The sequence below is a fragment of the Vespa mandarinia genome, chromosome 5 (assembly GCF_050613455.1).
Source record: "Vespa mandarinia isolate Hongniang chromosome 5, ASM5061345v1, whole genome shotgun sequence".
Lineage (NCBI taxonomy): Eukaryota > Metazoa > Arthropoda > Insecta > Hymenoptera > Vespidae > Vespa > Vespa mandarinia.
In genome coordinates this window covers 1,645,412-1,662,156 of record NC_140814.1, presented here as the reverse complement: position 1 = coordinate 1,662,156, position 16,745 = coordinate 1,645,412, and the positions used below count along the sequence as shown (strand labels likewise).

The window sequence follows — 16,745 nt, the reverse complement described above, 5'->3', positions numbered from 1 at the left end:
GGTCCGCCTTACACGGGCCAAGCATTCCTGGAAGCTCCTCTCTACATCGAACGATCTCGCGCGTGGCGAACGCGAGATCGTCCTCTTCCTGTCTATTTTTTCAGCTCCTTCCTGTCGCCGGGGGAAGAAGAAGAAGAAGAAGGAGAAGAAGAAGAAAAAGACAAAGAAGAAAAGAGAAAACTTTTATTTGACTTTCGCAAGGCGACGTCCGTATTGGTTTTTAAGTATGACGTTGGTGATGTTATGTATCAAGACTGACCTTCGACCTTCTGAAGAAGAAAAAGTGACGGAGAGACCGAGAGAGACTGAGAGAGAGAAAGAGAGAGAGAGAGAGAGAGAGAGAGAAAGAGAAAGAGAATGAGAGAGAGATAGAGAGAGATTCAGAATCTAAAAAAAAAGAAAATAAAAAGAAAAAGAAAGAAAAAATAAAAGGATCAATTATTGATTCTTTATTCTTCTTTTTATCTCTTCCCCAATCTCCTCAACTTGGTATCTCATTATCGGTTTATTAACATTCATTCCTTGCACCTTGCTCTGTGTACAAGCACCGGTTCTGTGTCACCACCGGTTCCTGCATTCCTTCGTATCGTGTAAAAAAAGGAATGAGCTAGCTGCCCTGGCTACTTTCGGCTCCTTCCTCGCGCGGAACCTGCCGAACCGGGAGGGCTTTTTCTCACAGCAGTAAACCGAGAAGTAACTACTTACTGACGTCCGCGAAAGAAAGAGAGAAAGAAAGAAAGAAAGGGAAACCCGGAATTAATAATAATAGCGCGAGCTGAGCGGAGGCCGAGTAACATAGTAAAAGCCGTTACTAACTGGAATTATCCTGTGGGCAATGTTCTCCTGTGTTAAAAGTAAAGAAAAAGAAAAAGTAAAAAAAAAAAAAGAAAAAAGAAAAAAAGAACGAAAAGAAGAAAATTCGGGAGGGTTAATAATGACGGTCGAAGAAAGGCGGTATCCCTATTAAGGGATACATTTCAAGAACAATTCGAACGATGGAATTCACGAAACTCGAAATGTCGAAAATGTTATAAGGAAAGGGGACAAGTCCTGAACACTCTGTTCTGTTCGTTAGAAACTATCTTATTAGAGAGGAAAAAAAAATGAAAAAGAAAAAGACGAAAAAGAAGAAGAAGAAGAAAATCTTGCGACGTTCGGCTCTATCAAGCTTCCATTGTACGCGAAGATCCGGTGATCCATCCATGAAAGTCTCGAAACGATCGATCAAAGGGACGTCTCTCGGTCTCGTATAGGATCGTAGGAGAGTGCAGCTGTCGATAAAATTGTGTGGTCACTCTGAGGAGTTTACGAGGAAGAAAGAGAAAGAGAAAGAGAAAGAGAGAGAGAGAGAGAGAGAAAGAGAGAGAGAAAGAGAGAGAGAGAGAGAGAAAGAGAGAGAGAAAGAGACAAAGATAGATAGATAGAGAGATAGACAGAGAAGTAGGAGGAGGAGGAGGAGGATCTCGTCGTCAGGGTGGATGGGACGAAAGGAAGGTAGTGAAAGAAGGAACGATGGAAAGAGGAAGAATTATGAGTAAGAGGGAGGAGAGGAGAAAGAAAGAGGGATGGCAAGACGCCCCCCGTCGCGACGCTGCCGCCTAATCATTCTTTAAACGTGCATAAACAAGTCCCCTCGCTGGCGATCGGGGGATGGTGTATGACTAATGTCATTCCTGAACCGACCAAATTCTCCTCGACTCGTCTCTGCTCCACCTCCAGCAAAACCATCGGCATCGCTTCTTTATTCCTCGCCCTCAGCACGACTTCGGCTTTCGTCGTACGCCTTCGTAGATACCACCTGAAATCGAACGAACGAAGATAAAGAGAGATGGAAAAAGAGATAGATAGATAGATAGAGAAAAAGAGAGAGAGAGAGAGAGAGAGAAAAAGATGATCATAGGTGTGCGGCTTCTATATAGGGAACGCGGGAGTAAAGGGGCTAGGAGGGGTGAGAAAATGGTTGAAGAGAAAAAGATAGATAGAAGAGGGAGCAGGCGCGGCAACCTAAATCTAAAATGCAAATATACTCAACAAATCACTATCGGTGACAGGGATGCTTACTTTTAAAAAAGAGGAAGGAGAAGAAGTCGGTGCAGAGACCCCCCGCCAGGGGTTTCGAGGGTAACTCCAGGTCCCCTGAAGGCGAGTTTACACCGCATGCGGTCAACGCCTGTTGATGCGTCCCGCGGTTGCTTCCTCGCACGCGGCTGATACGTTTGACGATCAGGTTTGGGCTTTATCTACCTATCTATCTATCTTATCTATCTATTTATCTATCTATCTATTTATCTATCTATACCGTTTAATTCCCCTTCGAAAATTTTTTTCCGAGTTATTGCGTGGAAAATCATTTGAGAATAAGAGTGATCGTAAAAATGTTTATTCCCTTTTACGCTAAAAGTTAGTGTGATTAACGTTTGAAAATAATGTAATCGGTACTTTTTGATTAATTAAAAAAAAAAAAGAAGTAGATATAAATATGGCGGGAAAGAAGGTTTACGAAGGAGTGTGGTGGAGGGAGGATGTAAAATTGTACTCGTTGTGACGTGAAAGACGAAAAGAAAAGTAAAGCGAACAGCTGGAGCGTGTAAACGGTGCTTTAAACCGTGCGTGTCGGTGGTGAGGTTCTGACTAATGGAATCACGCTTTGCCTCCTGGTGATACGTTCCCTTGTCGAAAAACTTTTTCTGTTTCTCTCTTTTTCACTTCTTTTTTCCCCCTTTCTCTTTCTCTCTCTTTCTGTCTACCACTCTTAGCCGAAAAAGGGCCAAGGATAAAGCAGTTCTTCTAGCCACCTTTTTCTCGAAAAGGTTCCCTTCGTCGAGCAAGCACAGGAGTTATGCGTTATTTATGCGCGTTAAGCGAGACTGACTCGACGAGGTAAGAATAAGAGGCGGCGGTGCTGAAAGTATCACATTTATTTCGCCGGATCGGGTTAACGCAGCAAACCATGAGGGAGGATAATATACCGGACTCTCGACAGGGAGCACTTTATTCGGTCGCTTGGAAAAAAAACAGTGGGCGCACCCCTCATCGTCGGTTTATATTACTTTAAATGTTAGAAACGCTATTTCCGTTTTTCAATTTCATGCTTTTTTATATTTAAATACCATAGCGTTTCAAATATCGCTAATATTTCGAGCTTTCTCGTTTATTCTTATCCCCTTGACGTTTTCTCTCTCTCTCTCTCTGTCTTTCGATCCCTAGCCTACCCCTTACCTATCCATTCGATTCGCAAATGGAGACGATCGATCATCGAAAATTATTATAAAGAAGGATCGGGACGAACGAAAAGGATTAATTTCTTTCGATATCCTGGTCCGCGGGGGAGCATAATCGAAAGAATAGAGAAAGAGCGAAGATGAGAGTTATGAGGATGGAGAAGAGGCAAGAAAGAGGAAAAATAATAAGAGAAAAAGAGACGAAGACAGAGGAAGAGGGAGAAAGGGAGAGAAAGAGAGAGGGGGGAGAGAAGAAAAAGGAAGAAGCACCAGCGTGTGTACGCAAGTACGGAAGTGAAGATGCGTCAAAGTGGAGGTGGTTAGTAGCGATCTAATTATCTACGCGGCGGGAAGTCGCGGCCTCCCTCTGAGTGAGCTTCACGGCATCGAAGAAGAAACAAGATCAACGCGCGAACAAGGCTACGAGAGAGAAAGATAGAGAGAGAAAGAGAAAGAGAGAGAGAGAGAGAAAGAGAGAAAGAGAGAAAGAAAGATCCTTCTCACGCATGAAAAAGAAGGGGTTCGTACCTTCTCTCCAAAGACTTTCGTACCGTCCAAACCCTTCTTCTCTTCTGGATCGTATCTTCCTTGGCATCAGAAAGACCGATCGAAAGATCGACCACGAAGCTTGCGATCTTTTATGGCGATATGATTATTTCACCTTTCTACGAGTGACATCTCTATTAGGGCAATTCTTTCTTGTTTCTTCTTCTTCTTCTTTTTCTTTTTCTTCTTCTTCTTTTTTCTTTTTCTTTTCCTTACTTTTTCTTTCTCATTACTTCTTTAATCCTCAGGATTTTCGTACTTTACAAGTAGTTTTCTATTCTTTCAAAAGTGTCTTTCGTTAAAATCATTGGGATTTCATCTCAAGGAATTCCGCGTGACTGTAAATAATTGTTAAATTTTATATTATTCATGGTAGGGACTTTTTTTTGTAAAGTTTTCGTTTCATCGGACGAGTAAAGTATGCAAAATATTATTACTTGTTTCATTTAATGGCTGATTAAATTAAACGGGGAAGGTAGAAATTTGTTGTTCGAAAAGAATGTGTAAGAATACCGGCAGAAATATTTTTGGAGCATTTTTTGAAGAGTTACGCGATCAAAAAAGTTTGGGAATCTTTGCATTAAAGGAAAAAAGAAAGAAGATAATGATAAAAAAGAAGAAGAAAAAGAAGAAGAAAAAGGAGAAGAAGAAGAAGATGAAGATGAAGATAGATATACAATAATCGAAAGTGTGCCGCGCACGTTCGATCATTTCTTGTCACGATCGATCTTTGAATTCGTGTCGTATAGTTTGTACGTATATACAAAGACATCGAAAGGGTACGACGGTTAGGGGAAAATCGTGATAGGATCACGTAGAGAAGCTTCGCCGGGGATCCTCTTTTGTGTTTAAATGGAGAGAGCGTTGATCGCGAGGAATTTCTCATGTCACGCCGCGTTACTTTATCTGTCGACGAGACTAATGGCGCTTCTAACCTTTTGCCAGGCAAAGTTAAAAGGGCAGTTACCCGTGATTTTAGTCGTGTAAATTGTGTCGATCGATATTCGAGAAGGAAAGAAAGAAGATATTTGTACGACACCGTACCGTAACAAATATTTATCGATTTACGTGTATTTGAAGGGATTTCAAGTTTCTGAGAAATTGTACTCGTTGGGATTTAACGAAACGAAAATGATTTGGTACGTATAATTCATTGATTGATTAAGTGAATTCATTGTTATATTTCTAAGAGGAAATTAAAAGGGCAATTATGCGATATTTAAAAGGAACGTAAATTGTGTCGATCGACATTCTAGAAAGAAATAAAGAAAATATCGAAACGACATTGTGTAAAATAATTATTTGCCAAATAGATAATTGAAAAAATGCCAAGTCCGTGTGAAATTATATAATCGGATGAACGAAACGAAATGATTTAATAGAATAATTCATCGATCGATTAGGATAATTTGTTGGGATATTTCTAAGTGGCACCTTAAAGAGCAACTATCTTAAGTGGCTTAAATTCTGTCAATCGACATTAGAGAAGTAAAGAGAGCAGATATTAAAACGGATAATCTGTAAAATAAATATTTATCAAATAGATACTTGAAAGGATAGGAAATTTGTAAAAAATTGTATCTATGGGATGAATGAAACGAATAATTTATCGATTGATTAAAAGAATCTGTTGACGAATATTTTTAACACATAATTGAAAAAACAATTAACTGATAATTAAAGTGTTGTTAATTTTGTCGATCGATGTTCGAAAAAGGAAAGAAAGTAGACATTAAGACGACGAATATTTATCAAACGGGTACATAAAAAAAAAAATATCAAGATCGTGTGAAATCTTGTCTCTAGATAAACGAGACGAAATGATTTGGTCGCATAATTCATCGGTCGATTAGACGAATTTGTTGGGATATTTCTAAGTGGGAAAGGAAGAGAGAATCGAGTAGGAGAGAAAGAGAGAGAGTGTAGAAGTTTGAAAGGGAGCAAGGAAGAGATGGAGATGGGAAGGAAACGTTGGACGAGCTCAACGGAGACGCCGTAGATGAAAACAAAAAATAAAACGAGAGAGAGATAGAGAGAGAGAAAGAGAGAGAGAGGGAGAGAGAGAGAGAAAGAGAGAGAGTGAGGGAGAGAGAGAGAGAGAAAAGGTAAAAAGTCAAAGGAAAAAGAATAAGAAGAGGAAGAAGTTGGAGGATCAGGAGGAGGAGAAGAGAGGGGTGAAGGAAGAAGAGGAATATAGAAAGAGGGTAGGAGGAACCGTCCGCGGTGACGGTCAGCGAGCGCGAGCTGACCTCTGACCCGTCGTGCGTCTTCGTCTCTATTCGCTGAGATTCGTTCGTTCGTTCGTTTGTTCTCTCTCTCTCTCTCTCTCTCTCTCTCTCTCTCTCTTTCTCTCTCTCTCTCTCTCTCTCTCTCTCTCTTTCTCTCCTTTTTTCTGTCTCTCACTGACGGAGGGCTTGGCGTGGGCGAAGTTTACGCGCGCGCGGGGGAGTGAAAGGTGCTAGTGGTGGGGAGGAAGAAGAGAAGAAGGAGAAGAAGGAGAAGAAGAAGAAGAAGAAGAAGAGAAAGAAGAGAGGGAGAGAGAGGGAGAGAGAGAGAAAGAAAGAGAGAGGGCTGACGAGCTGGCCCGCGGGCGTCCCGGGACCGTGAGAACACCACCTATAATATTATTTAGTCTGCTCGATGCTTTGCTTCGGCTCTCTTCTCTCTCTCTCTCTCTCTCTCTCTCTTTCTCTCTCTTATCCTCCTCACCTTTTCCTCTCGATCAGCTCACTATCTTTCTCTCTCTCTCTCTTTTTCTTTCTTTTTTTTCTCTCTATCTTGCAACGCTCTCCTTCGTCTATCCCTTTCTTCCTTCCGTAGTTGCTCTTACAGAATTCTCTAACTCTTTCTGTCTCTCTTTCTCTGTCTGTCTATCTGTCTGTCTATCTCTTTCTCTCTCTCTCTCTCTCTCTCTCTCTTTCTCTCGTTCTGTCTTTTTCCCTGTGTTTCTCTCCTTCTTTCTCTTGCTCTATTCAACGTACCATCGTGTCCTGGACCGAAGAGGCAGCTAACTATAGGCGCTATACACGGTTTACTCGCGCGCATTAATTGCCGTCGTAAATTGTTGCGGCTTTACCGAGTCCGTACCACTCGAAAGGAAGTAAAGGTGCTGGACGTAAGGGCGGGGTACGATGTTGTTTGGTATCACTAGTACCAGAGAGATTTTCTCAAGAAGAGAACACTTCTTTCCAGCCCTTTTGGTATCATCCCTTTCATTTCCTCGTACTTTGAATTTCAAGTCATTTTATATATGTATATATGTAGATATGTATGTATATTATGTATATAATTCTGTATATATATATATATATACATATATATATATACATATATATATACATATATATATGTGTGTATGTATGTATATATATACATATATATGTATGTGTGTATGTATGTATATATATATATACATATATATGTATGTGTGTATGTATGCACATCGGATGTTAAATGCTCGACCTTCTTTTCTCTAGAAGTACAACATGTTACGTATGTATCTCTCTCTCACCTTCGAGAACGTGGTATCGATGATGTTTATTATTTCTTTTTACCTTGTTACTATCTTTCTCTCTCTCTGTCTCTCTCCCTCTCTCTCTCTCTTTTTCTCTCCTTCTTTTTCTCTCCCTCTTTTTCTCTCTTTCTCTCTTATTAACGCAAGAATAAGCTCGTGCATGAATCAAACGAGCACGAGCCGCCGCTCTACATGGACGGAGATATTATATAAAATATTAGGCGTCAAGATCTATCCATTACGTTCTAACAGCAAAAACCCATAGCATCGTAATGGAGGAAGTAATCGTGAATTCTTTGTAGAGAATAAAAGTAGAGAGAAAGAGAAAGAGAGAGAGAGAGAGAGAGAGAGAGAGGCGTTGGTTTGCTAGATACCCGACAAAATAGTAGGCGCCGTTCGACTCTCTTCTCGACATCAGGACTCCCCCGCACGCACGTACAGACAGGGAAAGAAAAGAGAAAGAGGAAGAGAAAGAATGAGAGAGAGAGAGAGAAAGAGATACGCACGTTCTCCGGTCACGCACGTACCATTACGTTACGGCGACGTTTACACGCCGAGCCCGTCGTCGAAGCGTACGGCCCAGCTGTGGGTTCTCTCTCTTTCTCTCACATTCCCTCCCTCTCTCTCTCTTTCTTTCGTTCACTCTTTCTCTCTCTCTCTCTCTTTATCTTTCTCTCTTTCTCTCTCTCTCTCTCCTTCTCTTTCTTTCTATCTTTCCGAATACGGGGCCCATTCGCTCGTGAACGGACCCATTTCGACTCGGATACCTGCCACCAGGTGGCTCCACCAGCAGTGCCCAGCAGCGCTCGGCAGGAGCAGTCTTCGGAGCGCCTTCGCACCGCCAGCATCTCGCGCGAGCATCGCTTTCTCTTTTCTCTCTTCCTTATAACCTTCCCACGAAGGTATCGCGTATACGCCACCGATTGGCAATAACCTCGTGACAAGAACAATCGATACAAGGACACGCAACGAGTGATTCGACGAAATGAGAAAACAGTCCCTCAAAAAGGATCGTTTACCTTTGATCGATTATTCATATTATTCGTATGGATTTTAACGAGCCAATAGTTAAAGGTGTAATCACCTTTGCCAATGGTACCGGGAAAATACATAGAACTTACGTTCCCGAGGTTAATCAGGAACGATCTTGTTGACGGTGGAGGATGCAACAGGAGAAACAGCAGGAAGAGGATCAGCGAGGAACGACGATGGTGCCGTCATCTTCCTCGTCGAACACGACAATTACGATGACGGAAGAGGATAATCGGCAAGTAGAAGCAACCAGTCTTGCGATAGAATCGAGTTTACCGAATCTAACGCTTCAGAGCGTTGCCCTGGGTTTACAGGGTGCTCTATTGGCTGCCCTTCAAAGGGCAGCCTTGTTACCACCCGGTCATGCCGCAGCCGCTGCATTGAATCTTCAAGCACTCGAAACCTATCTCACCCTTCATCGTCTTCACGCGAGCGGTGCCACGGCCGGAGTCAATCAGCAAAGATGTTCGCCCCCTTTGACCGGAGATTTGGAGGAGGCAAATCTCATCCCTACCACTACTACGTCTACGACTTCGACGACGATAACGACGTTGGTGGATGCATCTAAGGACGATCAGCATCATCATCATCATCATCAGCAGCAGCAGCAGCAACAGGAGCAGCAACAACAGCATCATCAGCAACAACTCGAAACCGAGCAATTACTTCGATCAATTGACGAGGATGAGGACGGGGCTCGTTTAGAATTCGTCACCGATCCAGAAGAGGATCTGGCACTTCTCGAAGAAGACGAAACTCTTTTAAGGGACACCGGAGTTGCCACGTCCTCCTCCTCATCCTCCACCACCTCGTCGACCTCTCACGAGGTACTCTTACGTCGAATATCCGAAGGAAATCGTACGAATTCCGGTCCGTCGATCTCCCATATAAACGTTTCCACTACCTCCTCGTCTTCCCTTTGTTCGTCCACATCATCACCATCGACGAATTCCTCCAATTCTAATTCCCTTCAAGCAACCTCGACCTCCGTCGTGGATCCTGGTATACAAAGATCTTGTAGAGCATCCAGACCGAAGAAGCAATTTATTTGCAAGTTCTGTAGCCGACAATTCACCAAGAGCTATAACCTATTGATTCACGAGAGGACTCATACCGACGAGCGCCCATACTCCTGCGATATTTGCGGCAAAGCTTTCCGACGGCAAGATCATCTCAGAGATCATAGGTATGTCGAGAATTCTCTCTCTTTCTCACTTTCTCACTCTCCCTCCTTCGCTCCCTCCCTCTCTCCCTCTCTCCCTTTCTCCCTCTCTCTCTCTTTCTCTCTCTCTCTCTCTCTCTCTCTTTCTCTCTCTCTCTCTCTCTCTCTCTTTCTCTCTCTCTCTTTATTTACTCTTTTACATTCGCTTTCGTTGATCTTTGCTCACTATAAAACTCATTACCTATAGGAATATACATTCGAAGGAATATTATTACAGGTATATTCACAGTAAAGAGAAACCGTTTAAGTGTGCCGAATGCGGCAAGGGATTTTGTCAGAGCAGAACATTGGCCGTTCACAAGATTCTACATATGGAGGAATCGCCCCACAAGTGTCCCGTTTGCGCTAGAAGCTTCAATCAAAGGAGCAACCTGAAGACACATTTGTTAACTCACACGGACATAAAGCCTTATCACTGTGCCTCTTGTGGCAAGGTATTCCGTAGAAATTGCGATTTAAGGCGACATTCGTTAACACATAATCTTGGAGTACCGACGTCGCCGCCACCAACGGGAGGTATAGCTGTACCTGGCACGAGTACCGTGGTCCTTCAGAAGACGTCCTAGCGCGTTTTAAAATAGATCTTTCGTGGTTCTCCTTAGAAAGGAAAGTTCTGCGATTATTTTTAATTCTAACGATCAATCTCACGTTGTATTTCAGTTTTCAAAATGGCCTAACGATCAATCGATTTCGATAAAGATCGACAAAAACTTCGAGAGAACTGTGTACCGCGCGAACGAACAATCATTTACGTTTTGTTTTGTTTTTTTTTTGTTTTTCTCTTTTGTTCTTCTTCTCGCGAAAATGGCTTTTACCTTTTTTCCGACGCGTTTGTAAATAATTCGCATTCTCTTATGATTCATATCTATCCTATTTGGATTAGTATCTTCGTTATCATTATGCCATCGTTTAAGGTATATCTCCTTTGTGTTATATAAATCGCACGTCTTTAGGATAATTTATATTGCGAACGATTATAACGTTGATCGCTCGTTAACATTGTAATTAAACTATCTCGACCTACGTTGTACGATATTAATTAGATATAACGAACGATGCTGATATGTTAATCCGATACGACGAAGTGTTCTCTCTTTTCCAAACGACGAGGAAAGGAATTTCATTGTTGTATCTAGGCGATGTACACACACACACACGTATATATATATATACATATATATATATATATACGTGTGTGTACATTCATTGTGTACTACTGTGTACTTGTGTAAAATAAATCTTTATTATTATTTTTTAAAAAAGAACACGGCACAAACACACACACATATGTATATATATATATATATATATATATATATGTACATATATACACATGTATATATATATATATATAAACTATAAAATGGACATTTTCCTCCATATATATATTCCCTTCGGACATGAAGGGTTAGAAATAAGTCGCTTGCCCGGAGAAGTTCTCAAATTCGAAATTCTTCCTTTTCTCTTTTCTTTCTTTTTTCTCTTATTCTTTCTCCCCTCTCTCTCTCTCTCTTGTTTTTTTTAGATTATTTTTTGTTTTTTTTTCTTTTTTTCCCTCTTTCGTTTAATCCTCCGAGTATATCGAACGTCGGGCTAAGGAGAGGGATATAAGAGAAAAAGAAAGATAGGAAGAAAGAAACGCGTGTATCGTGTTACAAAGAACCGGACCGCCAGGTGCGCAGGACATGACACCGCGATGCGTCTAGGGTTACGTTTCTTTTTCGATGGGAGAGATGGGGGTGAAGGAGGTGAAGGAGGTGAAGGAGGTGAAGGAGGTGAAAGAGGTGAAGGAGGAAAAGGAGGAAAAGGATGAGGATGTGGAGGTGTAGGAGGGATGGTAGAAGAGGTGGAAGACTCGCGCTGATTTCGGACGTCTCGGTTATCCGACAACGAAGACAACGACGACGACGACGACGACGACGACGACGACGACGACGACGACGACGACGAATCTCGACGACGTCGAAGAGAGGAGACGCTATTTCGGGGTCTTCTTGGACGCTCGTCGATAAGGAGAATGTCGCACGACCGGTCGACTTCGTTGACTATAGTCATCTTCGTTCCACATACATACACAAAAGGAAAGGAGCTATATATATTGCTTGTCCTCTCTCTATCTCTCTTTCTCTCTCAATCTCTCTCTCTCTTTTTCTTTCGTGTGTGCCTCGTTTATATACCACGCGTACGTACGTAATCCTGCCCACCGCGAGGCGCTTTCATAAATTCCTAACGGCGGACGTTTTACCGCGAATTACGGCGAGACGTTCTCTTCTACCGCAAACAGCAACAAACGCGGAGGAAAAATAGTATAAAAGTACATGCGAGTACGAGGTAACGTACTAGCCGAAGGGATCACAACGAGGGTGAATGTTATAGAACGAGAAGAAGAAGAAGCAGGAAGAGAGGTAGATAGGGAGGAGGAGGAGAAGAAAGACGAGGATGTAGGAACCGCAGAAAGTTGAACCGCACAGGGGAAAGTAAGATTCTCACATGGAAACGCTCGTAAATTTTCTAACAAAGGATCAAATTTATCGTCGATATATATATATATATATATATATATATATATATATATGAATGAGTGTGTATATATATGTATAGGTATATATCGTTCTTCGCTTTATCAACACAATTACTCTTTCTTAGTTAGAGTATATCTACGAGTATTCTTGATAGTTGAATGTATACTTTGAACCGTTTATATAAAAATCTTCGGGAGAATATTGTAAGGGAAAAAAAAATATTTAGAAATGTGTTGACTATCGCAAGAAACGGAAAGAATACGATGATGTTCCTTTTCTTCTTCTTCTTCTTCTTCTTCTTCTTCTTCTTCTTCTTCTTCTTCTTCTTCTTCTTCTTCTTCTTTCATGGTATCGTGAAGAAGGAAAGAGAGTGAGAGAGAAAAAAGAAAGAAAAAGAAGGAGAGAGTGAGAAAGAGAAAAAGAGAGAGAGAGAGAAAGTGTGTGGAGGGACACGAAGAGGACCACACGCACGCGCCGCCCACAGATACGCTATCACTTGGCTACAACCGACGTGATCTGCATGCGCATGTCCTCTCTTCGTCAGAACGAGGAAAAAAGCAAAAAAAGAAAAAGATAGATAGAAAAAGAGAGAGTGAGAGAGAATCCTCTTTCACCGCGTTCTGTCCTTTTACCCTTCGGACTACCTACCTTCCGCTGATTTAAGGGGTTGGCAGAGCGTCGATAACACGTCCGTGTGTCGTATCCCATGTATATTCGACTCGATCCAATCTTCTGTCCTTCTCTCTGTGTTCTTTTCTTCCTCCTTCTCCTCCTTTTCTTAACCTCCTCCTTCTTTTTACGTGTATTCGTATACAATTATATGATAGAAGCAAGTGCCTTCAAAAGAAAGAAAATAAAAAAATAAAAAATCGACCGATCGTTGTTATTTTTCTAAAACTAAAAGAAATTCACTGTTGCCTCTGTCGCAAATTAATTGATAATAATTTTCATGGATTTTCGTTCTCAGTAAAAAAAAAAAAAAAAAAAACAAATAAAATAAAACAATAAAATAAAATAAAATAGAAAAAGGGATTAAAACAAAAATTAAAAAAAAATAAAGAACGTTGGCGGGGAATCTGAAAAAAGAGGGATGTGCTTGCGCGTGTACTTAAGAAGAGAGATAAAGAGAGAAAGAGAGAGAGAGAGAGAGAGAGAGAGAAAACGTATGCAAGGAGGATAACGTCTCCATACGCGGGAGAACGAAGTTGTACTTGCCGATATACGATCGGTGGATGCTCGCGCGGAAGGTGGCCACCCGCAATACTGCAGTCTTGTATCGCTTAACAGCCGCACCGTGGGCATTTATAACGAGCGATCGAGAAGCCGCATCCCCTTTTCCACTTATAGAGACCGGTTCCCTCTAACAATTTTTCTTTCGCGCTCTCTCTTTCTCTCTCTCTCTCTCTCTCTATCTCTCTCTCTACTTTTATCTCTATCTCTATCTCTCTCTCTACTTTTATCTCTATCTCTATCTCTTTTTTCTCACTCTTTCTCTCTATCTCTTTCTGTCGCGTAGAGTCACTCTTCTTACTTCCCTTACTTCTCTTTCACTACTTTTCTATTTCTATTTTTTCTAACATTGTCCCGCGTCACACTCATCCTAATCCGTGTACACCGTTAACAATAAAGACACAAAATGGTTTAGGTTCAACGAGGGGGAGGTTCAATTTGGTGAAGGAAGGATTCGTGGTGAGAAACAGGGTAAAGATAAAGATTACGAAAAAGATTCGTGTATTGGTTTAATGATCGAATTTAAAGGAAAGCTACGCTAGAGGATCTATATCTCTAAGAACGTACAACGTAATATGGTCGACGATGGATAAGAACGATCTCGAGATCCTGACACCGTTGACGCATATAATCCCGTTGACAAGGGTGCTTAATCCGATTTATCTTTGTGTTGTGCAACGATATGACTAAGAAAGAAAGAGCGAGTAAGAGACCGAGAGAAAGCAAGAGAGAGAGAGAGAGAGAGAGAGAGAGAGAGAGAGAGAGAGAGAGAGAGAGAGAGAGAGAGAGAGAGAAAGAGAAAGAGTGAGAACCGTCGACGATTTAATTAATTTCTTTTGGGAGGGGTCTAATAACGCTATCTGAGGATCGACTCCGGTGAAAAGTAGAGAAAGAGAAGCGGAGCAAGAGCAACGAAGAAGAGGAATAAAAAACAAAAAAAAAAAAAATAAGAAAATAACAAAAAAAAAGAAAAAGAAAAAAATCGGCTCGCGGACTAACGGCCGGTCTTCGCGCAGCCGTGTTGGTGGCTACGAAATACGGACGGGCGGACAGGATGACGGACGGCGGGACGCCCTGGGCAACCGAGCGGTGACTCGCGCGACACAACCTCGCGCTCGCCCACGCATCCACCGTAGCGTTTTCAACGCGCCACCCTCCCTCTTTCTCCTCCTTTACCTCCTCCTCCTCCTCCTCCTCCTCCTCCTCCTCCTCCTCCTCACTTGCCTTCCCCCTCTCGTCCCCTCTTCCTCTTTCATCCGCCCTCACCACTTTGCCCCTCTTCACCCTTGCTCACCTCTTCGTCCCTCACTATTCTCCTTCTCCTCTTTTCCTTTCGGGGACTATCTTCTTGGCTCTTTCCTCTATCCTCTCTTCCCCCCTCTCCCCTTCGCCCCGCCACTTCACCGCTATGCCCTCCACGCTGTATGAACCATAGAACGTTATCCACGTTTCGAAGCTTCCTCGAAGTCGGTCGTTAGACGATTTTCTCTCTCTCTCTCTCTCTCTCTCTCTCTCTCTCTCTCTTTCTTTTTCTTTTTTCTTCCTTTTTTTATTCCTTGTTTTTCGTTTATATTTGTTACGTTTTTTATTTTTTATTTTTTCTGTTTTTTGTTTTCTCTTTTCTTTTTCGTTCTTTTCCTTTGATCATCCTTCTTGTTCTTTCTCTTTTCTTTTCTTCTTCTTTTTTTTCGATAGAGAGAGGGAGAGAGAGAGAGAGAGAGAAAAAAGAGAGCACTTTGATCATACAAATCGCACTATATTCACGGTGATCCATTCCGAACTAAAATCTTTATGGTGGACTCACTCTCTCTCTCTCTCTCTCTCTCTCTCTCTCTCTCTCTCTCTCTTTCTGTCTATCTATGTGTCTGTCTTTTTTCTTTCTCTTTCTTTTTTATCTTTGTCGTTTCCTTCCTCGAATGATATTATTCGAGGGAACCGCATGTCGAAGACAAGGGTGGATTGCATACGTTCCTTGTACCAAAGCGATCTCTCGTAATACGTTATAACTTGCGGTCGTTCTCCAAGAGAAACAGAGAGATAGAAAGAGAGAGAGAAGAAGAGAGAAAGAAGAAAAAGTTGTTTCTTCTCTCTTTCCTTACTCCTCTTTTGTCAAGTCGTGCGTGGACCATGACGAAGCGAAAACCTTCCTCTCCCTCTTCCTCCTACTCCACCTCTCCCTCTTCTTCCTCCTCCTTCTCTTCCTCTTCTTTCTTCTCCTCCTCTTTCTTCCTGTACCATTCCAACACCGTCGCAAATTCGTTCGTACGACGACGATTCGTGGTCGATCTCAAGAATCGGGAGACTTTTACGAGCTAGGACCATATTCCTCGAACTGTTAAGAGTAACATCACGAAACCAAAATCGTTCTTTCTTTCATTTACGAAATGAAAGAAGAATCATGGAAGAAAATTTTACTCGCTTGGTCGGTCGTTCGGTGGATTGCCCGTTCGCTCGCTTGGTTTTAAATTGGTAAGATATCGAAAAGTTTCGTCGATATAAATAATGTAATCGAAAAGATGAGAACTAAGGAGGTTACGCTCGAGTGGTAGGGTACTATCTATATTACAAGATGATTTTCTCTCTCGCTGCGTTCGAGTAAACCTCTTGAGGCGTTTAAATCTCAAGAGTTTACAAGTGCCTGTCGGTTCTCTCGATCCTTTTTAACCGGCGCACGAGCTCGTTCGATACCTTTTGCGTGTCTTGTTGTTGTTGCTTTGCTGTTGTTGCTGTACTGTTGTTATTATTATTATTGTTGTTGTTGTCGTTGGCCCGTGCGACGATTTATCTAACCGTATTCAAGTATTACTACCACTACTACTACTACTCACTACCACTACCACTATTCTTTCATTCTTGATCTTCCTTCTTCTTCTTTTTCTTCTTTTTCTTCTTTTTCTTCTTCTTTTCCTCTCTTCTATTTCTCATCGGAACGTTAGGTATATCTCCACCTCCCGAGAAACGAAGAGATAACGTAATTTTACGTGCGAATGCTCTCCGGAGACGTACGCGGTGTAGAAGAGCAAGCAGGTACCTGGGGCTCTCGTCCAGTAGAACGAGAACCCAACGAGATAACGCTGAGCGATAATTTACACGGCTGATTCACTCACTCCTTCTAGAAGGTAGAAGGATTTAGGGGTCAGGTATTAGGTACAGATATGTGTATACGTGTAGCCTGCCCAAATCAATTAAAATCGCCATTCGTGTTGGTACCACCCGATGTATTTAGGTACCTAGGTACACAAAATCTTTCTCTCGGTAATTAAGATAAAAATCTGAATGATCGGGTATATATTTCTCATGGGCGGGAGGGGGTGGTGTAGAGAGATGTAGAGAAAGGAAGGGGCACACCCCATTCCCTACCCCCATCATCGTCAGATATACGAAGTAGGAAAATTTCTTTTTATGGGAGGGGTCCGCCCCTTAAAACGGTTCCTATTATATTAGTCAAATTATTACGA

General features: G+C 42.0%; 1 protein-coding gene across 1 annotated transcript; it reads left to right on the top strand.

The window, feature by feature from the left end:
- Positions 1-7,341: 7,341 nt before the first annotated feature.
- Positions 7,342-10,746, top strand: LOC118448139 (uncharacterized). The gene is made up of 2 exons (XM_035880981.2): positions 7,342-9,499; positions 9,753-10,746. Exons 1-2 carry the CDS (start codon positions 8,445-8,447, stop codon positions 10,099-10,101), a joined length of 1,404 nt encoding a protein of 467 aa, XP_035736874.2. The 5' UTR covers positions 7,342-8,444; the 3' UTR covers positions 10,102-10,746.
- The last annotated feature ends 5,999 nt before the right edge of the window (positions 10,747-16,745 follow it).

Coding starts and splice junctions, on each gene's coding strand:
- LOC118448139 (XM_035880981.2), top strand. CDS start 8,445: ATGCAACAGGAGAAACAGCAGGAAGAGGATCAGCGAGGAACGACGATG. Junction 9,500..9,752: donor GATCATCTCAGAGATCATAG/GTATGTCGAGAA, acceptor ATATTATTACAG/GTATATTCACAGTAAAGAGA.